The 24,931-nt window shown below is 48.4% G+C and overlaps 2 protein-coding genes across 2 annotated transcripts; both read right to left on the bottom strand.

Annotated features, from left to right (window-relative positions):
- Positions 1 to 2,712: 2,712 nt before the first annotated feature.
- On the bottom strand, positions 2,713 to 12,107 carry POU2AF3 (POU class 2 homeobox associating factor 3). Its single transcript, XM_086626786.1, has 6 exons — positions 12,089 to 12,107; positions 10,026 to 10,089; positions 7,652 to 7,769; positions 5,260 to 5,317; positions 3,556 to 3,782; positions 2,713 to 3,054 (listed from the first exon to the last, which is right to left on the bottom strand). The coding sequence occupies exons 1-6, from the start codon at positions 12,105 to 12,107 to the stop codon at positions 2,713 to 2,715; spliced, it is 828 nt and encodes a 275-aa protein (XP_086482912.1).
- A 2,383-nt stretch (positions 12,108 to 14,490) lies between these two features.
- POU2AF2 (POU class 2 homeobox associating factor 2) lies at positions 14,491 to 20,896 on the bottom strand. Its single transcript, XM_009980467.2, has 4 exons — positions 20,783 to 20,896; positions 16,575 to 16,617; positions 15,513 to 15,811; positions 14,491 to 14,892 (listed from the first exon to the last, which is right to left on the bottom strand). Exons 2-4 carry the CDS (start codon positions 16,579 to 16,581, stop codon positions 14,491 to 14,493), a joined length of 708 nt encoding a protein of 235 aa, XP_009978769.2. The 5' UTR covers positions 16,582 to 16,617; positions 20,783 to 20,896.
- Between the last annotated feature and the right edge of the window lie 4,035 nt (positions 20,897 to 24,931).

Genomic DNA, 24,931 nt, shown 5'->3' on the forward strand with positions numbered 1-24,931 from the left:
CGTGAGGCCAATAGCTGTTAAATATCTCTTGTCTTTAAGAATATACTGCATGCTCCCACCTCAGGACTTCAGCCACCTGCTAGCCCTGGAATTGTGGAAGCTCAGCATTGAGACCAGCGCAGCCCTTCAAGAGACAGCTTCCCCCGCTGGATGGGTGCTTTTTTACCTAGGTCAGGCAACATCTAAGGAGCAGGAATAAGAATGGGATGTAGGGTGGATTGTAGTGCTCATGCTCACACTGCCACTCCTAACTAGTCATGCATAAACAGCAGCCATAGGTTCAATGACGGGCACAAGCTCCCTACTGCACACCACAGTCTTTGCACAGAGCAGTCCTCTTTGGAGATGCAGTGTAACCATTGGTAGCTGTACAGATCTGTGCCACAACTTGCTGGTAAGTGTGCAATTTGCTGGTAATGTAATAGATTTAGATATTTACCTGATGTGCAGATAAGAGATGTTGGTAGACTGTAACACTTTACTTGAATTCCCTGCTGGCACTGTTGTGTAGACTGGGATACTAATAACCTTGCTGTAAAATGCGTTAATATGAGCACCTCTCCTTGTAGAATGCTTACTTACCATTTTCACGTATGCTTTCCTTTGCTGTATAGAACATCTCGGCTCTGGTAAGCTCAGACCCACATTGCCAACCCATGGGGAGGATGTGGTCACCTGATTTCCACTAGAAGCCTCAAATATCTTACCTCAACCTTATCTTCTTGTGGCTCTTTCCGTGTTGGTGATAAGGGGCTTTGACATGCGGCTCAAGTTGTGCCCACTCATCAAGCAGCAAGCAGGAGCAGCCAGCAAGCTGTGGAGCAGGCTGGGCCAGTAGAAGTGTAACCCTGCAATGTCATGAGATAACACTCACACGGGCTGAAGCACCTGCCAACACTACTATAATGACACCTAATAGGATGTTTCTGTACAGGGGTAATCACACCTTTAACAGCAGTAAAGATACAGCTATTAACTCCTGTTTTAAGCTTTCTGTGACCGAACACGTTTATCACTTGGGCCAACTCTGAGATTAATCTGGTAACAACAGAGGAGAGGCTAATATATTATCTAAAGTTGTCAAAATACTTTAAAGCAAGTTTTGGAAAAAAAAAAAAACCTGCAAACTTATATACAGTAAAGGAAGCGGATGTTGGAAAGGTACAGTTATTTCTGTGTTATCTCCTTGTCTAGCACGGCAAAAAAAGAAACATCCTGTCCAGGGACATGGACTGGACATGTAAAAAATGTCATTTTTACCTCATATAGAACTTAAAAGTGAAGAGAACCCTGGAGGCTGCATGGGAGGTAACAGCTATGTTTTCTGATGAAGGCGGGGATAGAAGGTTGATATAACTGGCATGATGTAAATGTTTTTTAAAGTCTTGTTAAAATATGTTACTCTTAGTTCTTAGATTTCACAGAGTGAGGAAGTACTGGTTGTTTTTTTGGGTAGAATGAAGGAAACTTACCTATTTGGCAGCCAGATGTGTGTGTCGGTTGCATCCTTGGCCATATGGGTAATTTCAACTCTGAGGAGAGGAAAGCTTTTCAGTTAACTGTAGAAGCGTCTGAAGAAGGTGAGCATAGAGCTCGTTAAATTATGTATTTTTCTTCACAGGTGTAGTTAGTTTTTTCATTTGTGTGTTTAATATGGAGAGATGCTTCTTCCTTTCCAGTCTAGGTGCTCAGCTGAGAAACTAGTGGCTTGGCAGTCTGCCTGACCAAGTGCTATTAAAAGGAAATGTGACACAGTGTTGGAAAGGTCTGGGTTTATGCAAAAAACAGGGAATCCTCAGGTATGATAACTTTTGCACTTTAAAAAAAAAAAAAAAAAAATTAACTCCTGTTAAGTTGATTATGCTTCAAAGGTGGAGAAGACCTGACATCAACAGACCAAACTATGCAAAGGCCTGCTGAACTATATCAGCCTCCCACTGAAACTCTGCCTTCACAGGGAAGCTGGTGTTCAGCAGCAGCCAAAGACGTTTGGCACTGGATTCAACCTATGTGCAGATCTGAGGGGCCTTTCTGGCACATGACCTGTAGACTAAGCCCTGAGCTTGCAGGGAGAACAGCAGTTTTCTTTTCCTGCAAGAACCGCTAGAGAGTATCATCATGGCAGCTGAGCAGAAGCAGTGGCTAAGCAGCTGCAGATCCATCTCAGAGCAGGGTGCTGCACAGCTTTCTCTCTGGATAGTGTGCTGGGTGCTGAGATACATTGAGACTTTTTATCTGCTGGAAAGGGTAAGCAAGACCTTTCATACTGCTAAGTGCTCCTTGTGTAGGTTGCTGAAAGTCTTTCTTCCTCACCTTTGTGAGAACAGGGTCAGGCTCTTGGATCATTAGCAGAACAGAAAAGCATTGACATTCAGCACATGAGGAATGAACAGGCTCCAGCATGTGTACCAAATTCTTTATTTGTATCAAAAAGAGCTGGCTTAATGATATGTGTTTGGTAAGGCAGCTTAGGATTTCTTTAAAAAACAACAACAAAACCAAACAGTAAAAAAAAAAACAAACCACCATCACAAGAACAACAAAACACCCCTGACCATATGAGACAGGAGGACTAATGTAGTGACAATGTCATGTAGAAAGTGTGTGAGTAGTGAAGAATAAGCTGGACTGTGTTAGGCAGCATAATTTTGCATAGTTCATGGGCAATTAATCTGATTTGGATATAATGGATGTGTAAAACCACAATCCCCATTAGCTATAGCAGATGTCACAGTTCATATCCCTTCTGAAGAAGTCATCAGCCATGGCCATGGGTGGTAGGTAGTCCATGCAGTCCGTGCTGGGACAGGGGAAGTACTGCGGAACCCTGTTGTCCGCGTGCTCGGAGCCACAGGCAGTGCAGCAGCAGGCAGAGGTGGCGTATGGGGAGGAGGGGGCATGGCAGGACCACTCCTCCGCAGGGCAGCCATAGGCCTTGGTGTCCAGAGCAGAGGGTGGGCTGTGGGTCAGCGAGGTGAAAGGAGATAGCTGAGGAGGAGAGCAGCTGTAGTTTAATGGGCTGGACGGATTAGTTGAACTGGGAAAATCGGCAGCCTAGAGTTTGAGAGAAAAAAAGAAAACAAAAAAAACCCCACAAAACCAGGATGTTTCAGGGTGTCATTTGGGGAAATGTGGACAGCCAGAACTTCCATGCCGTTGCCTTTCTCAGGAATGTCTAGTTACCCTGGGAGATGGTTCAGCTCTTGGAGGCCTAAACCCAAGAGGCAGTTCCTGTGACATTAGTATTAATAGGGAGCTTCATGAGAGTTAGACAATAGCTAGCAGGAACTGGGCTATTCTTTGCAGGAAATCTACAGGATCTGTAGGAGGCACATTCCCTATTCTGCAGCCTCTCAAGTTTGGCTGAGCCTCCCTGTCCTCTGCTCCCTATGGGAAACCATGAAGAAGTCCAGACAAGCTGCAGCTGTACTGCATGCCCTTAAAGCAGCCACGTTTCCAAATCAGCTTGCTGCTGTTCTGCCCCAGGATGTGACTCCCTTCCCCGCCTTCCCTCTGAGTCCACCTGTGGCTGCTTCCCCGGAACACAAAGCTTACCAGGTCCTGGTTAAAGCAGAGTGGGACTGGCTGGAAGGTGTCTGAGGTGTAGTGCGAGGACGTCTGGAAAGTGCTGAAGGCTGGGTCTAAGGGTGCATCTGTCTGAAGGCAGGAATCTACCAGCTGCTCCAAATAGCTAGGGCTTTCTTCGCAGGACAGGCAATTCGAAAACTGCCATGATGGACAATAGTTGGGAACAGAAGAGATGGGTTCTGCACCAAAAGGCATTAAGAGAGAAGGTAAACCAGAGAGTAGGAACAGATTATTCAGTGCCTGTTTTCACAAATGGCGGGTATTGCCTCAGGTCAGGTTTCAGTACTCTCATATGTTCAGTAGCCCTATTGATTTAGACAAGGAAAAAGATCCTTCAAATTCAGAGTGAATTTTCTAGAGAAGCAGACACCAGGAGGAAGGTGCTCAAAAGCATGCATATAATGGGAACTTTAGTCCCCTTGGAAAGCTCCAAAACTCTTCATACACTGCTGGAAACTCTTCTGGCTCCAGTCATTTTGGTCAGGGATCCAGCTGGAAACTCCCTCAGACTTTTGACCCTCTGGCCTCCCTTCAAATGTCAACTGTTTACAGACCTAGAAGCTTGCCATGCAGTGTCTCTTTTATTCTCCAAACAGCCAGACAGGAGCCAAACTTCTGAGCAGAAAAAATGGAACAAATCAGTGATAACGTGGCACTGCATCCCTGTAGCATTACTCAGGAAAGTGTGCGTTCCTAGAAAGCTGTAGGGTCAGACTCTCACTGTACTGCAACATGCTTGCTGGGGTATGAAAGCTCACAGCAGATCTGACTTTTCAGAATTATTATCTTTTCATGCTGTGTTCAAATATGGCTAGAAGCAAAGCCCTGTCCACATGGAGGGGCACAGGTCCGAGGGCAATGGAACTGCACGTTGGTAGAGAGCCACTGAGAGGCGTAACTGTTTGCAGGTTCAAGGTGGCAGTGTTTAGCTGGATGTGGGGAGGAAATGAGAAGCACACAAAATACATAAACAGATGGAGACTTTCCAGCCTCATAAATCTTTGGTATGTCTCACATTTCTGTATTAACATAAGCAAATTGATCCCCACATATTGATGATTTAAGCATTTCCTTGTCCATACAATGTATATAGTCATACCTGCCCAACCTTTTAGGTCTCTCTGCTTTGGCTGCAGAATAATTGAAGGATCTGTGAGCCCAACATGCTATTCCCTCCACCCCTTTCTCCCTTCCTTGGATATTCACACACAGGAGGAAGAAATCCTTTGTGTTGCTGAAAACCTGACACTCCTCTCACTCCTACGGATGCTGCCAGGAGAGTGAGAACAGCCAGCTCTGCTGGAGCTCAGCAAGGAGCTCCAGGGTGATCTGACCCTCCAGCTCCAATCGGACCCACAGACTGCAGCCTGGAGAAGGTGGTGCCAGCAACATTATTCCCTAGGGGACGGGCATCCCTTCCTGAAGGGGATCTCGCTCCTTGCTGTGGGAAAAATAAACTGCACAAATGAGAGCACATATGCGTGCTCCCCAACTAGCAATATGTACACCGCTGGCCTCACGGCATCCTCATCTGCATGTCGTGGGCTCCTGTCAGGTGCTGATTGGCTGCATTGCCGGTTGTCTGGTAGTGCCTCTCTCAAACAAAGGCTGGAAAGACTCCGGGCTGTGGGAAAAATTGGGAAGGGACATGTGGATGGGGTTTGTACCAACCTGGGTGAGGAGGAGACACGGACTCTGAGAACTGGATGCTGCTGCTGCCCCAAGAAACCTGATCAAAGAGAAGGGAAAAAAAGGAATTGTATACACTAACACAGGGGACCATTTTTCTGCATACTCAGGTAAGTCAAGATTACGCTTCAACCTATTTATGTAAACCTTATTTGCCTCATGGCTGTGACATGGAAAACTTCCCTAGTATTGACAGAACAAGATTAACATGATTTTTCCCCGAGACTATAATGGCAATGGAGGAGCACACCACCAACCTGGTGTAAAGCCCTTGATACAGTACCTTGCTAGTGAGCTCTTCCTACTGCATTATTACTGTTAATTCAGCAGAGATGTGTCTGCCTTTGAAACTAACGTGTGCTAATTTCTAGGACCATGAATTCCACAGTAGAAGGATCTCAAAGAATTTGTAGGGATAAATATGAGTGAGAATGAGTAATTAACAAATTGTAGCAGTAACTCTTGAAATATGACTAAGGACAATTGCAGGTACGGCTGGGCATCAGACTGGGTAGCCGTTCTTGGTGTTGATGTCGTCTGAGAACCAGCTTTGACATCGCTCCCCACTCTAACACAGCTACGTGCCTCTATGAAAATGGACACTCTCATTTTCTGAGATGCTGGAAGCTGAACCAGACACATCAATCTGTTCTAGGAACCTGAGCTGCCGGAGAGGAGAAATCCACCAGATAAGCAAGGAGTTTTGATGCTTGTTGTTTGGGACCAGGATTTTACTCTGCAAATACAAATACTGGGGTTTTTCCTCAGTTTTAATTCATGTAGACTTCCACTTCATTTTCTTCATTCAAAATGCTCCCAAGTTAGTGGCTCATTTCCCTAGCAACAGCTTTCTAGCACATACCCATGCACTTAATTCATTAAATAGTGGCTACTCTGGGCTGAAAGTGCCTGTAGGACTACCCCTCTTCTCTTTGGCTGCAGATGTGTAACAAGGCAGAAGTTTTCAGTTTCAGCTCTTTTCAGTGCATGGAGGCAGCTTATCCTACCAGCCCTAACCTCTGGGGCCTCTCCCAGACAACACATACCTTTTGCAGATCACAAAGGTAACCTCCTGCACTGCCACTTTTCACTTTTTCCTGTGTGGGCAAAACAAGCGCTGTGTAAACTCGCTGTGGGAAGTGAAAACCAGTTCCATGCAGCCCTGTGACGCTTGGCTGCAATGAAGAGGCTGCTTCTGTTAGGGCTGGAGGGGAGGAGTGACTTGGTATTTCCAAAGCCCCGCGCTTCTGTGCACTGTTCACCCAGGTCTCTGTCTGTGGCTTGCAGGCTGATCAGCTTTTTGTGCAATTAATCAGCTGCAATGAGGTACAGGAGGTGGGAGATGAAATCTGAAAACCATCCAAAGCTGTAATGTCATGAACCAGGAAGAAGTAATGATTTACCAACCTCTTTATGCAAATCCCCAGAGTGGCTGGAGCTAGAGGACCCCTACAGAGACTAGAAGAGTGAGAGAGAGAGAGAGTGCACACGTGTAAGTGTACACATACAGAGATGTCCATCCCCTCCTTTAGAAGGGATGGCGCTAGGAGCTGCCCAGGTGGTACTGAAAAATGCTGGAGACGTGAATTCAGTCAAGCACACTTGAATATTATGCCAAGGAGCCCTAATGGAGCAGGATGGAGCCCTGCTTAAGGAGGTCTTTGTCCATGCCTTGTTTTCTTCCTTTCTGCTAGCCAACATCGGGGGCTGTAACTAAGTCTCAAATTCCTAAACTCTCTCCATTGCCTGGGAGCTGCTGGAGGCACCATACCTCTGGTGCCTTTGTTTCCTGCCTGATCTGACTGGACAAGAGAAAGCCTCCAGGGGTAGGGGGTGATTGAAAGCAGGTTCCTGGGGGCTGAGACTTGTGGAAAAGGGGGAGGTTACGGCAGCTTTAGTGTGACACAGCTCTGCACTAGTTGCTCCTCAAAGCTGCATGGGTCATGTCAAAGGTATGCCCTAGGCATATCCTTTACCTGATGCTGCAGAACAGTTTGGTGCATGCTTCACCCTTGCCAGGCCACATTCTAAATTAGGGGCAGTGGCCACAGCCTGCCTTGTTCATCCAGCATAATGATACTAGAGTTGCTGTGATAACTGCAAGTTGGACTGAAATTTGTCCATGTGAGCCTTCCATCCTGGAGTCAGTTATGCTTCTGGAGCACCAGCTCTGCTTTCTCCCTGCACTAAAGGCTCAGACTGTCACCCATTTAGATCACTGCTGTGGTTAACCTGGCTGAATGTTCTTCTCTCCCATCCTCACCAGCCTGCTACACTCAGACTCTGGAAGTCTCCTTGGTCCAGAATTCGCAGTCTTCACAAAAAAAGATTAAGAGAGAAGAGACAAAGCAGACACCAGAAGATTTTTACTTACCGCTGCACCAGTTGCTGCTTGCCGTGCTCTTCTCTGCTGCAGTAACTCCTTAACTGTAATCTTTACTCTAACACCTTGATACACCTTGGGCTTTCCTGAAATAATTTGTGGAAAAACACTTTACAAGATGGGAGACTTTCAGAGCATACAGCAAATCCAGAATGTTTTCAGGCATGCTCTACACACAGTCTACTTAAAGTAAACAGATGATTAACTGGTCACCGTTAAGTCACGTGTAATCACAGTTTATAGCCCTCTTTAACACCTGCTAGTCAAGCTTGTGACAAGCAGACATTTATGAAAAAGTTGGTGTTGATTATATTTAGTAATCATACATGTTTTATTTTTTACTATCTCCTTCTTCCCCCCACCCTGCAGGTGTCCTAATACCAAGCTCCATCTGTTGAATCTGTTGCTACTGTTGAATTTATTTAAATTCCTATCATATTTGCCACTCTGAGAACCTGAAAATAAATGTGGGAAGCACCTCATCTGGCAGATGAAGACCAGGAGTAAAACAACGGAAATATGTGGGCAGTTATTCAGAGGGCTGAACAAAACACAAATAAAATGACTGTTTTAATGAATCACTTCTTGCAAAGCCTAGATTATCTCTTTATTTTGTTCATTCTGTACAACTCCCATTTATTTCAAACAAACATTTAGGATGCCTTTAATCCAGCCAAAACCTATCAGCAATCATCAGTCACTACCTGATGAGGGATTTTTAGTACAGGAAATGGTAAAGAATTTACCTATTCTGGAAAATCACTTTCACTTGCTGTACTTGTGCTAAAATAGTCAAAGCCTCTGGCAGTTCTTTTTCTGTCCTAACTTTCTGCTGTTATTTTCATCCAGCAACAGATCCTACAAACACTCATCCTGCAGTCAGCCATTGCCCAGTGGATGCAGCTGGTTGCAGGTTCCCTGTCCTGTTGCTGTAGCATGCAGCAAGAAGACAGTGCTGGATTTGTCCCTGCCTGTGTCAGGGGGCTTGGAACTAGATGATCTTTCAGGTCCCTTCCAACCCAAACCATTCTATGATTCTATGATTTGCGAGTTCCACTCGCATATTGAAGAAATCCTACACTGTAGGTTCTATCCTCTTCGGCTATAACCTCTCCCCATGGCTGATGGCTGTACAGCATCTTCACCCTTCTGTCCACCCTCCCCCAGCCCTCCTGCTGCCTCCTTGGTGCTCTGGTTGAGGACATGCTGTAACAGGCGTACAAGTCCCTCAAAGGTGGCAGGCTGGGCCAGATCTGCCTCGAGGGGAGTTTGCAGAGCTGTGCTCTCAGCAGGTGGGGATTATTCATCTCATATTTTTATGTTTTGTTTCTATTCAACAAACTGAAGATGGGGAAAATGAGGCGAGGGAAGGGTTGAGTTTAACAAGAACATCCTGTTACCAGGCCTCCCTATAGCCAGGGACAGTGCTGAGCTAACAGCCCCTTCTGCAAGTTTGGGTTTGTGTTGTGCGCAGCCTCTTAGCTCGCGTCTGCACAGGCAGATGGACAGGGCTAGGGGCCACGCTAAGAGCAACTTAAAGACAAATTAGCAGGTGAGGTATGGACGCATCTATAACTCAGGGGCTGGCTGTCAGGCCGCCCACACCCCGACTCCCATGGTAGAGCATGGTGTCCCAAGGATCCTGCTTTTCTAGCACCCCAAGGCCCCAGAGTGGTCTGCTTACAGCTGAAGCATCGAGAGCAGGGCTACCACGGCCAGCTCTCCTGAACTGGCCAGGCTGTGGATGGAAGGGGCAGGGTGATGAAGATGGGGCTGGGGGTCAAGGAGCAGGGTGGCAAGGGTGGGATGGAAGGGGCAGGGTGGCAAGGGCAGGCTGGGAATCAGGAGCAGGGTGACAAGGGCAGGCTGGGGGTCAGGGCACGCCAAAGGTCGAGAGCAGCGTGGCGAGGACAGACTGCGTGGGGAGCGCACAAAGGCGGGGAGGGGGCAAAGGTGCGGGGCCCCGTCTCCCAGCCTGCCGCAGGAGCTCGGGACGGCAGCGCTGCCCCGCCGGGAGCCGCGGGGACAGCCGCCGGAGGGCGAGCGGCGCCGGGCCGGGCCGGGCCGGGCCGGCTCTGCGGCACCCCGGCTCCTCCCGCCGGCCGCTGCCGCCGGGCCGGCCCTGCCCGCTGCGCTCCGCTGCGCCCCGCTGCGCCCCGGCCCCGCTGGCGGCCCCGGCCGGGGCTGGCGCTCGGCGGGCAGGAGCCCTTCCCTGCCTCCTCCTTCCGTCCTCCCCGCCCTCCCCGGATCCTCCTCGCTTGGCAGGCGAGGTTGCCGCACTCGCGAAATCAGCCCGGCGAACCCCGAAACAGACCCAAAATAGGGTGGCAGGGGAGCGGGCGGGGGGGGGCGCGGCGGGGCTTACCGGACATCCTGAGCAAGAGCCGGCAGCACCTTGCTGGGTGCCCGGTGGAGCGACAGCGGCGGCTCTGGCCCCAGAGCAGGTGAAGGGGGCAAGAGGCAACAGGCTTAAAATTTGGGGGCGAAGGGACCTGCTTGCCTGCTGGCAATGTCAGGTGGATCCCGACAATATTATTGTTTTATCCCTACGGGTATAAGTTTGAGTTTTTCTCTCCTAATGCCAAGTATTTAAAACCTCTAGAAACCAATGATTTGACAATCAATGATTGCGCGATACTTTCAATTTGAATATTCAAAGGCTGCACAAAATGGGCTATCTTTTTGTGAAGCTGAGCACATCCCCATCTAGCAGAGGGTCTGGGGGAATAAGATTTGGTGGGGCCACCCTCCCCACCCTTTGCTTTTGGCACATTCGCAGGGTTTTATCCATCTTTCCCCGAACGAAGCAGATGCCTCGAAACTGGCTCAGTATTTTCCCTTCAGACGCACAGGCTGGGCTCTAGTCCTCTCATATTTCATTTACTACCTGCAGAGAGGACTCTGCAAGGGACTGAGCTGCTTTTTGCACATTTTTTCACATTTTAAGGCTAAATACTAAGGTTTTTGGGCCAAAATGGCAGTGGGCAGGCATGGCGTAATGACAAGGCTGCCCTGGGCACTCAGGTAGCTGAAGCTACCTGAACCCCACTTCTTTCTGCAGCGCTCCCTTCCCTGTGCCCAGATGCTGGCCTGTATCAGAGTTTATTTACGTTGTCTCCTAATTCACACTATATGCTCTTGCTGCACAAACTGGCCCCTCTCTTCTTACATACTTCAGCACTGGCCTGCCCTGTCTACTGCAAGTGGTCGGGTTCCAGTGTGTGGTAGGATGACACAGTTTTTGGATAACCCTTCATCACTATACAATACTGACGTAGTTGGGTTTTTTAGGTTGCATTTAAACTTTTCCCTGCGCACTGCAGTCTCTGCTATGCCCCAGGAATAGTTGGCTGTGGCAGAAAGCAGGCCAGGCTGTTAATAATCTACTAGCAGTTCAGTTTGACTATTGTTGCAGCTGAATCTTTTCCTTTAAGTTGAACAAATACACTTGATTTCTGTGGGAAGTGGTCACAGCAGCGATGCCATTCCTTGCACTGAAATGTGCTTCTGCAGCTCCTGGCAGGCCAAGCCTTACTTGGGGCAGCTCTGCAGGGACTCTTCCCACAGGCCTCTCTGGAGAGGACCCCTCTCCCTCCACCTGCGATGCAGCAAAAAGGAGCATGCTATGCTGGGCGAGTTGCAGAGGGAGGGTCTCAAGGGAGTACACAGGCCTGCCCGTGTTAAGCTTTGGGACCTGAAGCCCTTGCATTACTGTGGCTGCTTCCCGCTGAAGCATTGGTGGTGGGTGGGTAGAGCGTGGTGAGGCCACGGGCACTGTGCCGGGGAGCCAGCACTCCTGGGAGCCAGGGTAATGTTTACTTCTGTAACCAGAGACTACGGAGCAGAGCATGCAGGCTGCTCAGCTCCAGTTGTGACTGAGCTGTACACCTTAAGGAAACACGAAGCATTCATGTTCGGGGTGTTCCTGCATGTCCTAGGTTTTGGAGCATTTTCAGGCTCACAGACACTCTGGCTTGGTTAAGAGTCAAATGCCAGAGTGGGTCAAACACTTCCAAGACAGCTCAAAAATGTTCTGTCCCTGCTTCTCCCTCAGAGCCTGACAGGAACACAGCTGTCCATGCAAGGCCCTTGAAGAAGGTACAGCCGAGATGATAGCTGATGATGACTGCTTTGCCACTTTGCCAAACAGCAGCTATGGACAGCTATTCAGCCTGGCAATGTTGTCAGCTGTGGCATGGAACAAGGCTGCAGGCTCATACAGGCCTCAGGTTTGAGGGGACAGGGGCTGGGTGTGGGGCAAGGAGACCTGCATGCACCCTGAGATGCTCTGGGGCTCCTTGCCTTGCCCTGGCCCACGGTCAGGGGAGTAGCTCTGGCCCAGCCGGTGCCCCCCTGGGATGCTCCACACCTGCCGCTTGTGGGAGCCTGTGGTGCCCACGGACCAAATGGGGAGGCAGCCAGGCTCACCTCGCTCTGCACTTAGCATGCGTGCAGAGCAGCCCTGGCTGCTGGCTCTTTCCCTGGGCTGAGCTTTCCCTGTCTCTGCGGGGCCTGACTCGCAAAAAGAAGGGTGCAGCCCGTGGGGTGGGTGGCGGCAAGATTTGAGGCACACAGAACCGCTGGAGTGTGCTTTCCTGAGCAGGTCTGAACAGAGCTGGGGAAGCAGGAAGCATCGGGAGAGACCCCAGCCCTGCCAGAACCGGGGGCGGGCCGCGCACGGCCGCGGCTGCCGCGGCTCTGACCCCGCGACGGCTGCGGGGCCGCTGCCCCGGCCGCGCAGCGACACCTGCGGGCGGCCGCCCCGTCGGGGCCGCCCGCTCCTGCGGCGGGCTGCGGACCCCGCGGGGAAGAAGCAGGGGCTTCTGAAGATATAAACGGGCTCTGCCGGGCGCGTTGCACCTGGGCTGCTGGTGGTTCAGCTGTTGGCAGCTGCGTCTTAGCTGCGCTGTGAGGGGTGAGGGTGAGAGCTTTCTCCCAGGGCAACCTGCGCTGAGCCTTCCCTTTTGGGGCAGCTGCCGAGATCACTGGGAGCACTCGTTCTGTCCTTAGATGCCAGAACGCACCCTGGATGGTTTGTGGGTACCCAAACAGCCAGGGAGGTCTGCCAGGTGTGGGCTGAGCAAGGGGCTTGTACGGTTGCTGCGTGCGCACCGAGGTGCAGGGACATTCGCAGGCTCCAGGACGAGGCGTGCCGGGAATGGTGCTAGGTGGTATGCCTATAAAAGAAAGGGCTTTGTGTAGGACTGGCCTGGCTCGCTGGACAGTTCTCTGCAGTGTTGCTTACAGGGGTCTGATATTGCTGCCTGTTTCTCCGGTACAGTGCCGTGTCCCCAGTTCACACTCCTCTGCAGAGAAGTGCCTGCAGGCAGCGTGGCATGAAGCGATGCTCTGGGCCCGATCCTGTGACCCTGGTGCCATTTATGATCCCTGGAAGGTGCTGAGAAGGCTCCAAATGCCTTGTCAGCCCCAGGATTTGAGGAGAAAAAGCAAGGAGGGCCTTAAAGCATCTTGTCACTACACGCTCCAGGGCCTGGAAAGCTCCTGTTCTTCCTCCATGAGGCTTTTGTTGCTGCTTCTGTGGATGCCAGGATGGGAGACAGAGGAAATTTTTTACAATGAGGGTGGTGAGACACTGGAACAGGTTGCCCAGGGGAGTTGTGAATGCCCCATCCCTTGAAGTGTTCAAGGCCAGGTTGGATGAGGCTTTGAGCAACCTGGTGTAGCGGAAGATGTCCCTGCCCATGGCAGTGGAGTTGGAACTAGATAATCTTTACGGTCCCTTCCAACCCAAACCATTGTGATACTATGGGGCAAAGGGAGTAGCCTTCGCCAGGTATGGACGCAGCAGGCAGGATTGGCTGCACCTGTGAGGGTTGCCCGGGACTCCTGTGTGCGTGTTTGTATGTGTAGAGCTACCTCTAGTGGCCATGGGGCCTGGCCTCGCCTCGGGACTTCAAATCAGCCTCGCTCCCAGTTACAGCCCCAGGTAGGTGCCTCTTGGCAAGGGGCTGGGAGTATTCTGCCTTAAGCCCACTGACACAAGGCTTCAGGTCACGTCACCTATATCGATCTGGCGTAGACAAGAGGGGAACAGCTCTGTGTTTTCTTCAGGGCAAGAGGGAAATTGGAGAGGATGTCTTTTGTGCATTACAGGCAGGACAGATGGTGAGGCTTCCTCACGCACACACAGAACAGCGGGCAGGACAGTGTCCTGACAGTCCCTGCCAACACCCTAAGCTGTCTGCCATGCCCTGGTGTAGTATGGTGAGCATTATTTGTCTGCAGCCTTCTGTGCTGTAGGCTAAAACGTGCCATGACTTTGCTACTCTGGCCGTAACTATTTTGCTACTCTGGCCGTAACTATTGCCCAAGACAACACGATGTTCACAGCATCAGGGATGTACATTTACGCTGCTAAGTAACTAGATACCATTATACAGTCTCCCTGCTCTTAAGAAGGGCTTCCCCCAGCCTCTGCCTCACTCCCCAGCCTTCCCAAATCTCTTCTGGTAACATTGCCCTGTAGATGCAGTTTGAGGTTCAGAGTAATCTGTTTTCTCAGCATCTGAAAAGAAGTACCTGAGATCCCTGTTTGTAGGAAAGGCCCATAGAGCGCAAGTATTTCTCAGTCTGCATATTTTACTTGTAGCACAGTGAGACTGTGAGCAATGACTTTCGTAAGGTGCTAGAAAGCACCACTATGAGCTAAATGTGATATATCCAAGTGATTGTATTTTTAAACAGAGCATAAAACATTGCGTGTTGTTAGCATCCTCTGTTTGAAGGACCAGCTCTAGGAAAAAGCATACAAGTAATTAATTTGCTTCAATAATGGTCCATTTTTCTTTTGCTCCAGCTCTCATCTCTCATCAATAAGTTCTCCGGCCTTCGAAAGTCCCCCAGACAGGACTTCCATCCTCTTTTGCCCAGTCAGAGTTATCATGAAGAGGCAGCGTCTCCAAGGACTGCTCTGGCAAGAGGTGGCTCATCCTGGAGGTAAGCTCATTTGCCACAGTCATGAATGGTGAGAAGGAGTAGTGTGAGGTGGCAGCATAGCTGGGGGAGTAATGGATGTCTTCAAGGGGATGCAGAGGGTAAGGCTGGGCTCCGGGAATGGCTGGGGTCCAACCTGAGCTTCGATATGAGGAAACACCTCCGGACTCATGTGAGGAGAGGCAGCTGGCACTGGCAGGCACTGCTTGCAGAGGGTCTGAACATGCACCGTCCGGCTGGCTGAGACTGTCGGGTGAGGTCTGCTCCCAGGGCTCTCTCTGCATGGAAGTGGAGAGAGAAGGCAAGAAAGACCCTTAAGAATAAAAGTTTGTCCTGGAGGTAATGGCATATCTATCCATGCTATAGATACAGCCAAGCTATCCCCAGAGCCTAGCTGGGAACCCTCATAAGGGTTTCTGTTGCTCTGGAGCAATATTTGGTGTTAAAACTGTTGAAAGGAAACATCCATGCTGTCAATAGCAGGCAAGGACTGGAATAGGCAACCAGGGGGACTGACCAGCCCTGACTCTGCAGAGCCCCGGAGCTCTGCCCTGAAGCTGTGAATGGAGCTGGCTCCTGGGAAGCAGCAGGGATGGGGATAGGCAATATCCTGGATTCACCAAAGGATGTTTCTAGGAACTTAAGGAGCTTAATGGAGTAGTTGTTTCAAGGAGCAGGGAAGGTTGTAAATTTAGGAGCCGGTCTCCAAGAGGAAGAAGGGAGAATTAGACAGAGGACAGGAACAAATAGAAAAACTATTCCCCCTCAGCCCTGCCCCATCTGCTGTGACTGCCTCCTGTAACAGCCACATTGTTCCTGCATGAGACCCTCTGACTTAACCCCAGCTTTAAATTGAGTAATCTTTCATGGGGTGACTGAGAACTGTAGACTCACTCACTAGTAGGAAGTGCGCTGTGTCATTAGGGAAGGATGGCAGGAGAGGGGGCACAGAAGAAGGGCTGAAGAAGGAGCTGGTACCAGCTGTGAGGGGAGTAGCACGGTAATCCCCATATGGGTCGGTGAGATATGGGTCCAGAAGTGCCGGGTAGCCCTGAGTGGTAGAGGAATCGCACGAGAAGGGCTTGGACCCTAGAGGGGATGAGTAGACATCACTGACAAACTGCTTTGTGTTGTGGAAATCCAATTCAGTTGTGAAGGATCTTCTGACACTGTAGCAACCAGACGTGGTAGGTGAGCCTGTGGTGGTCAGAGAAAAGGATTGGCTAAAGGGAAACCGTAACAGCGGCACCTGGGGAGCCACAGAGCTTGGGATGCCTCTGCAGTTGCAAAGTAGAGCCCTTTTCTCTCTAGCATCACCCAGGGCAGGAATCAATCCTGCCTTGAAACAGGTGTGTCAGACCAAGTGCTGCTTTTAGCACCTCTGACTGCCCTGATCCAGCTGATGACATCCATCTGCAGCAAACCAAATGTGTTCTGGGAATTTTCAAGTATGAGGTCAGGGGGATTAAGGTTAGCTTTGTCAGCCTTTGTGTCTTCCTTGCTCTGCTACAGCTCCTGGGAAGAAGGATGAGGTTACAGCTGCCTAACTACCTGCCTCTGTTCCAGCCCCACGTCCCTTTCCCTGCTCGAGAGCTCAAGGAACAAAACAGGGCAGCTCCTGGTTTTGTACTTTCCTCTGTTCAGCTCCAGGGAAAACTAGAAGATACAGAAGGAAAAGAAAGGATTCTGTGTTGCACTTCTATCAGAAAGGTGGGAACTGCTTTAATTACCCACCTTTCCCTGCTTTGGGAATTTTATACAAGATTACAGGAGCCTTTCTTTTATTATTGCTGTTCCTGTTTTGACTCTTTCGATTACTTTCTTCCTGGACTCTCTCTGAGGGGTGGCTCTGCTCCAGTGCTTCTTTGCTCAGTTCATGTCCTTTGGAGGTGAAGAGACAGTAGCAGTGTCAACTGTCCAACCTGTGTGGAAGGTATTTATTGGAGGAGGAAAACCTTACCTGGCATTGGGACAAATGGTGACTGCGGTATGCTGGTGCTGCCCTGCAAAAGATAAAGATATGTTAAAAAATGTCTTTTCAAAGCAAGGCATCTTTCTAAGCATGTAGTTTGGGAAGGCGTTGTTATGGTTCAGATGCACTATTTCAGCCTTGGTGCTATCAGTATGAAGAGCTTAACTACAAGATTTCGAGCCTGGGGCCTCCGAGGTATTAGCAGATATAGGCTAAGAAGGGATTTTGAAGGTCTTGCATAGAGCTGGTAACAGCAGATATATCAAGATAACTGGCTGCTTTCTCATGTACTGCAGGGTCCCTTAATGCAGGCATAATGCTGAGCTGTCGTTTTGGTGTTGGCACGAAATGGGTTTCAATAAGCTGGTATCTAAGCCCTTGGCTGGTCGAAACCGGCAGACTCTGTACTCCCTGTGTTCTAGCCCAGCTCTCCTGTGCTGCATCTGCCTGCTGCAGAGCCACTTCATCTGGCCCCTCCTAGCAGAACAAGCAGGCTGTGTGTAAAAGGCAATTGTTTCTAGTTCCTATGTGGGCACCACAGCAATATTGATAGTGATAATCTCCTCTTGGTCTCTAGGAAAGGGAGAATTAGCCCTGAGTGACCCTGGTGTTCACAGTAGAGCAGAAATACAGTGCCCACGGCTGCATTTACTTCAGCTGTGCTGTCGCCCTGGCCAGTGATGGTGGCATGCTATTTTCAGTTTGCATAGTACAAACAGGAGGTTCCTGCCATAGCAAGCAACCAAATTTAGAGGTTTAGATTTGAATTAAATTTGCTAGTGCTAGGACTTCCTTTTACTGCTGAGGGATGTTTGCAGCTGCTCCTTGCTCCATCATGAAAATGAGCTCTGAGACCGCACAAGTCACACGGGCTGCAGGAGTGATAGGAGGTGTCAGGAAGGAGCCCCTTTGGCTTGCAGGCAGATGAGAGTGTTCACGTTGCAGGGTCAGGGCCAGGGCTTGCACCTGCCTCCAGCTGGGCCATTTTTGACCACAGACCTCAGTGAGGACCATAGCTGGTAATACACACTGCCCTGCAAAGCTAAAATCTCCACATGCAAATATAGTCTCAGCAGATATTCATCTCTCAGCATCCATGTCGCTTTAGTATTACCTTCTCCTTGCTTCAAGGTTTTTCCCCCACCACCTCCTCTGAGTGCCCATGGCCATCATACCCTGCAGCCAGCTCGTGTCTGCATTCACGGAGGAGGAATCTCTTTGAAAGTAATGGTGCAGGACTCTGCACTACTGTTTAGACCTCAGTCTTAACACTCCACCAGGAAGTAATCTAGTACTGTCAACTGGCACCTCTAATACTGTGTTTGAGGAAGAAGTTGAGTTGGGAGGTGCAGGTAGCACAGATGCTGCCTACAGGTCAAAGGGCTGCAGTGAGAGAGCTGGGAAGCTTTGCCAGATGGACAGGAAGGTCCCTGGGCACAGCTGCCAGCCTCTTGTGTGGAGCATTTCAAATTACCAGTGCATCTAAGTTCATCTTTGATCCTGTCTGTTCAGCAACTACTGAAACTACCTGACTGTGTCACAGGCAGCAGGTCCTCTGGCACACACCTGTGATGGATAGCCATAGAGCTGACATTAGTTATAAAGGCTTTACCTGCCTTGATGCACTTGCAAGAACCTCTGCAGCAGCCCATCTTTGGCCTTCATCATACCAAGCACCCGCATAATTGCAAAGACCTACATTTCACTTGCCTTCTGGCTCCCTATCAGGCGATGACTCTCTCAGCTTAATTGAAGCCCATTAGTTCATTTCCTCGCTGCATTACTTCCTTTCCATGCTGTGGGACTGGAGTAGCTGGATCTTCTACAACACATCGCTGTGTCTGTTTAGCATCACTTGAGCCCACAGCATGTTCAGCTGTTGATAAGCTTGGTCTCAGCCTGCCTCGTGCACAGCTGGGCAGGGATACTGGCTAGGGGTACTCCAGAGAGCTGTGTTACTTCACTGCTCTTGGTAACCCAGGAGTGTTGTTCGGCTATAAGGCTGCCTTGGGGAAATAAGTGTAAGGGTGCAGGTCAAAATAATGACCTGGTCCTGCCATGGAGACCTATGGTGCCCTTTGTCCATATTTTAGCTTCAGTGTATCTCCCCTTTGGGCCCAATCTGTAGTACAGCAGCTGAAATAATAAAAAATTAATAATAGAAGCAAAGCTTAGTCTGGGTAGAGCACCTCACTGGTGCTGCTGACAGCAAGTTTGCTGAATGATCTGACCCTGGCCTGTCAGTGCCGTGGGGTGTAGTGCTTCATCTGTGTATGTACTGGTTTCCCTATATGAGAAAAGAGGGTAATCTTTTTATCATGCAGAGGGCAACTGCTGGTTCATGCCTATGCAGTGGGTGAGCCAAAGGAAAAAAACTCAGACCTTCCGTAAAGCCCAGGACTAAGCCCTTCTGCCCTGCAGTTGGTGGGAACTCAGAAGCCCAAATTGTGTGGTTTTCATCACAGTCCACGCTGGTTTCCTATCATTTGATATGTGCAGGGCCTGGCTGTCATGAAATTGTTGCTGTTCTGCTGCCTCAGTAAATAGCCCAGCAGATCAGCTCTGATGAGCAATGACTTTTCCTTAGCACCAAAGATCTCCATAGACCTCCCCTTGCACCACAAAGACTTACTGGTTTTGGAGCAAAGATCATGTTCAAACAAAAGATGCAGCTAAATTACACTGCATCATAAATATACAAAGGTGTGTTCAGTTATCTGCCATTTGCTTTGATTCTGGATTGTGTTATGTCAGATAAACAGAGCTGCACTTACAGCTGTTCTTTTCATCATATATTTGAGCAAATACGGATGTTTTCACTGCACAATAGTTTTTTGCCTCTCATAGGGAATTAGTGACAGGGCAGATTTTGCATTAGATAAACACACAACTGCTATGCTTTGGAATACAAAGCAAAGGGCAATAAAGCAAGCACCGTGTTTTACAGTTCCTAGGCCTTTTGATTGCAGCCGTTGAAGCTGCTGCCTCCAGAAAGAAAGCAGGTAAAGCATGATAGTCATCAACCAGGATCTGTTTTCTCAGTGAGTGCAAACACAGCAGTTGCTTCCTGCTGCTCCCCAAAGCAGTCTTCCTAAATGCCTGCCTGGTGGGATCATGTGTTTCCCAGAGACTGTCCATGACTCAGTGGGTCTTCTGCCTTTTTTCATTAGCTGAAGGCTGTGAAGATATCCATGACTAGATCTTGCTTTGTTTGGTAATGCCCATGCTGTTTTTCTGCCTGCTTTGTTACACGGAGTTAACGTGCATTAAAATAACAGTGAGAAAAATACCTGCAAGTCCCTTTGAGGTCTCTTTGTTTTACTAAAGGTAAAAAGCCTGAGGCAAAAATGGCTTGGGTGGAAGAGAGATCAAAACTCCTAATATGTGTCTTCTGCTGCCAGTAATTCAAGTCTCTGCTCCTACCCTTTACTTCCAGGACACAGTTTGGGCAGCTTGACTGCATCTCCTCCTCTGCCAGTGGCCCCATTTCTCCCAATCAGCCTGGAAGTGAAGTGCTGCTGCCTGGTTTGGGTGAGTCTTGAGAGCACACAGGGAATGGCTTATTGTGCCACTGGATGCTCTGTCTTGGCACCTGCAATACTGTGTCCTCTTCTGGGGACAACATCTCTCTGCTGGCTAGTAATTGAGAAAAAACAATGTAGCATACTGTAATTTGACTTAGGTTTCCTGTTGCCACAGAACCACTTTAAGAAGAAATCATGTTTTGCAAACTGATGCTTGGCCTCTTTCCAGACCATAACATCATTGCATCTCCCCTGACACTCTGGCATGCCAGAGAGGAGCTGGAAGGAGCACAACATTCAGGGAAGAACATCTATTTTTGTGGCACTGAGTTCTTCAAGTGCAGCTAGTTAAAAAGGAAGTTGACTTGGAAAAGAGTCATATGCAGGATGTGAAAGGAATGAGAAATTTAGCATTACTGATTTGCTTTGGAAAAAAAAAAAAGGACTTTAATCCCTCAAAGGTTCACTGATGAAAAAAAATCAAGGAACCATCTGTAATCTTTCAGGGCAAATACAAGTGTTGGAAATGTTTTTGCTGTTCCCTGTCAATATTGGCAGTCTCTGAACTCAACAAATGCTCTCTAAACCAAATGATTACACGACATGACTTTCCTGGTTTAAGAAGTAAAGAAAAAAAAATTTAAAAGGGTGTGTACGTGGGAAATTACTTACACTGAAGCGGGAGCCGCTGCTCTGCCTGGATCGTTTTTCAGCAAGAAGATCTTTGACTGTGTGTTTCACTCGCACTCCTTGGTACACCCGTTTGCCAAAATCTGTAGGGACTGAGGGAATGAAACGAGCATTAGAGGAGTTCAGTGAAAGCATAGAGCAGATCGAAGATGTTGTTAATGAAGAAGCAAATTCCTTGCCTCTGTACACCAAGTTAGGAAGGAAGCATATAAGACTGCTATTATTAATACAAATCGTCCCTTAGGAGCCCAACAGCAAGGGCTGCCCATTTGCAGACAACAAAAACCGAGGTGCCGTACTCCTGGGCTTTTCTTTTTTCCAAAGAGAGCTCTGGAGGATCCTACGTTTCCCCTTTGGGTCAGCAAAATTTGATTTAACCATACAGCCCCTGTTGCTTTCAGCAGAGATGCTGTGGTTTAGCCCCTCCTTGCCCTTCTGAAGTTGCTGACTTTCAGCACATGGCTCTGCAAGCTTTGATCTAAGTGCAGTAAAGGTGGAAATACCCCGGATGGTTGAAGTGGCTCCTCTGTCCGGTGATGTGAATCACAGTGCAGATCTCCAGAAAGGAAAAGGAGCTGACTGCTCAGTCTGCTTTGTATCTGCAGCAAATACAGACAGGTACGTGGGGACTCTGTTGTTTTTTTTAAGGTTATCAAGAAAGGCACAAAGAGGGGTACGGTGTCTCAGCCATGTTGCCCAAGAGGCTGATGGCAGGCCTGGTGCCATTTTCGTTGCCTGCCTGGAATTCAGCATAGCCTGCCCATAGGGTCTGTGTGACTTTTGGTGTGAGGCATCTGTCCTCTTCCTCTGCCTGCATAAAGCTTTGTGAGATCTGCCTTGTGTACAGCAGTTTTGGCACAAGCAAGGGCAGAGAAGTATGAAGTACAATACCAGGGACAGCTCTTTTATCCTGGATAGCAGGCTGTGCCTGGGCAGAGAGCTCGCAGCTGCTGAGCCAGGGAGGAGTGTCCATATGGGCTTTTATTGAAATCTTCCGGAGAAGAACTTAACTTTGAAGCTAATCCCTTGGAAAACATGCAGCTGTGTTCTCCCGAAGGAACACAACAAGCCGGTCCACAGCTGATGTATTTGATCATCTGATGTATTTGATAAATTGTGTTTTATCATTTTGCCCTTCTGCTGTTCAGGATGTATCATTTGGCTCCGTTTATCACTTTCATTCATGTGGCATTGTGTTCCCAGGTGCACATACGCATAGAGAGATTAGAAAGGAAAGAGAAGAGGGTTTAAACAATACAATCTCAGTGCTGGCTCGGGGTTACCCCAAATGTTTTCTGTTGGGCTATAGCAATTGGCATTTTGGGCAATCACAGCTTGGCTTTGGTGTTTGAGTACCAACCAGAGGGACTGCAGCCAAGACTGGGCACAAAGCAAACACATTGCAAGAGACAGTGCCTCAAAAAGCTTATGATCAAAATAGTCAAAATAGAGGTGAACCCTGAGTCTGCATACCAACCAGCAAGTATCTGTGGACAAGCCAAGACATAGCTGGAAAATGGATATCAACTCTTGCAGCTAAGAGGAATTTGTATACTGAGACTGGCTCTCTTCCACAGCCCAAGGAAGAAATCTCCCCCCTGTAGTCCCTCTTCAGGGATGTTTTACTGAGAGCAGTTGGAAGCTCAGGTACCTGGTATGCAAGTGTAGCTGGAGCTCAAAAGCTGTGGCAGAGCAGGTATAACTGGCAGAAATAGCTACACTTTCTGCATTGGAAACTTTGCATCTTTGCATGAGAATTCCTTTCGAGATAAGAGTGTTGCGATTTGGTGGAAAAGTCTGAACTGTAGAGCACAGTTCTCGGATCTCCATCATGGTTTGATACCTGGGATGACTCATGCAGCCTTTGCTGTCTGCTTCCAGTTGAAAATTCAGGCCTTGATTCAGCACAGAACTTCTGGAGGAGGACTGAAGCCAAGGAGACAGTCATATACTTAATTTTCAGAATGGGGATATTTCTAAAGTAGCATCACTGGAAAAGCTGTGAGCAGCTTTTATGCTTTTATTCTGCAGTCTGATATTGCCAAATCCTACAATCTCTTTGTATTAACTGATCTTGCTTCTCTGTGACAATTTCTAGCTCTACACTTCTGCAGTCCTATTTTCCTAACATCTTTACTATGGTCTAAACATAGAAAAACACTTCCACTCCTCCTTGCTTTTACACATGGGTGCTGTGCTGTTGAAGTTACTTCACTCATATACTCACAGTTATTCCTCTGCTCAAATTCTTACAAGTAAGCAATGTAATGGCTCTGTCCTCTAACCCTGTTTTTAACTTAGCAGTCCAGCCTCGCATAACTAAACCTGTTGCTTTCACTGAGTTATTCAGCAAGATCTAATGCTGAGCTATTAAAACTCCAGATAACTCTACTATTGGAAGCATTGGGAAAGGGAATTCTAATTTAGGCCTGAGTTTATGTAATTTTCAAGCAAATTGAACCATATTTCACATCACTTTGATATAACTGCCTTTTGGAAAAACACTGCATTGTGAAGGAATATAAACTCAGCCTAGAGAAGGTGGAACATGCTAATAGATACTATTAAATTCTTGGGACATTAAAGATGCCACATGTCAATTTTAGATGATTCTTCTTTCTGATTTTTTTCTTTTAATATGAGCCCAAGGATGGCAGGGTGTGTTCTTTCCCTGATATTTCCATGAAGATGCATCTTTAAGCTTGTGAAAGGTGCTGAAACTCACCTGTTTCCATTGTCGTCACTGCTGACAAGTCCCAGCTCTCAGATTCTGCAAGACTTTGGAGAAGGGCTGTCTGTCATGAGCTTCCCAGAGCAGAGTGAAGTCTGTGCTCATACTCCACTGGTAAAGTTCCAGCTGAGCCTGACGGAAATGTTTCCTATGATTTAGTGATGTCTCCATGATACCTTGTTTGGGATTTGCTTAAATGCAAATCTCTTGATGTGTTCTTCACTACAATTTGCATGGTCAGCGTGGATCATTCCCAAAGAGTCTCTTTCCTGTCCGAGCTGATGTTTCATGGATGAAAACAGCTGAGGTTTAGCAACAGAAAAATCTTGAGTTAAAGTGAAAAGCTGGTAAGTCTTGCAGTGATGAGCCACCTCCTTACAGGTGAGGAGCCTGGCTGGGAAAACAAGGCCTGGGACAAGAGCATCTTCTCGTGTGTAAGTGTGAGATACCCATATGCTGCTGAAGATGCACACAGCAGGCCTTATTCGGGAAGTAGTCTCTCTGGGACCCTACAGGCTAGCTTGTGCATTACACAATTAAAACTGGATCTTTGGATGCAGTGAACCCAGGAGGCTTCGCATGACATCCCCTAGAACCTGCAGGGAGAGAGGTAGCAAGGGACAGTATGCTCATGGGACTGGCAAGAACATCCTTCACCAAACTCATATGCTCCTAGGGACAAAGCCAGGGTTTAGGTCTGTGTTATCAAGTGAGGAGTCTAACCCTTTCTGATGATCTGAGGTTAGTCTCCAGTGAGGTACCAGGAGGGGAAACAGCAGCCGGGAAAGGACCTGTTCTTACACTGCTGCTGGACTCAGGTTAAAGGGACCTTTGGCCAGGTCTGCTATGGCCATTCCTCTGTTCCCAGGCTCCAAATGGTAGCAAGCCTGTTTCTGCAATATCTGGACCAAGAAGCAGAGTTAAGCCTTTAAAGTCTTCTTTAAGCACTGTATCTTCTATCCTAGTTCTGAAACATATCCATGTTTGCTGTAAGAGAGCCATTTTCCCTGCAACATGGCTAGCACAGCGTATCAGTATGGTGAGGACAGGCTGTGGTGAGGCAGATGACCTTTAGAGCGTTTTGTGTACAAGCAGAGTGATCTGATGCATATCTGTGCTCATCTCACATGAGCAGGACAAGGCTGGCACCAATACGTTCCTCATAATTAAATATTTCTCCTCTTGTGGAGTCTGCTGCCAGCTTGTGGGTCTATTAGGTAAGATCCGTCCCTCTTTGTAGTTCCATGTGCTTTCCCCAGCATTGGCCCAGAGATTAATTTGGCCTGTCATGTGAACTGCTTCCTGGGGAAGGCTAGGGGTTTTTTAAGTGTAATTATTCTTTCGTTCAGAATAAAAATAAAATACAAAGAGCAGCAGCTGGCAAAGGCTGCCTCTGCTCA

This window comes from Tauraco erythrolophus, chromosome 26 (assembly GCF_009769465.1).
Source record: "Tauraco erythrolophus isolate bTauEry1 chromosome 26, bTauEry1.pri, whole genome shotgun sequence".
Classification (NCBI taxonomy): Eukaryota; Metazoa; Chordata; class Aves; order Musophagiformes; family Musophagidae; genus Tauraco; species Tauraco erythrolophus.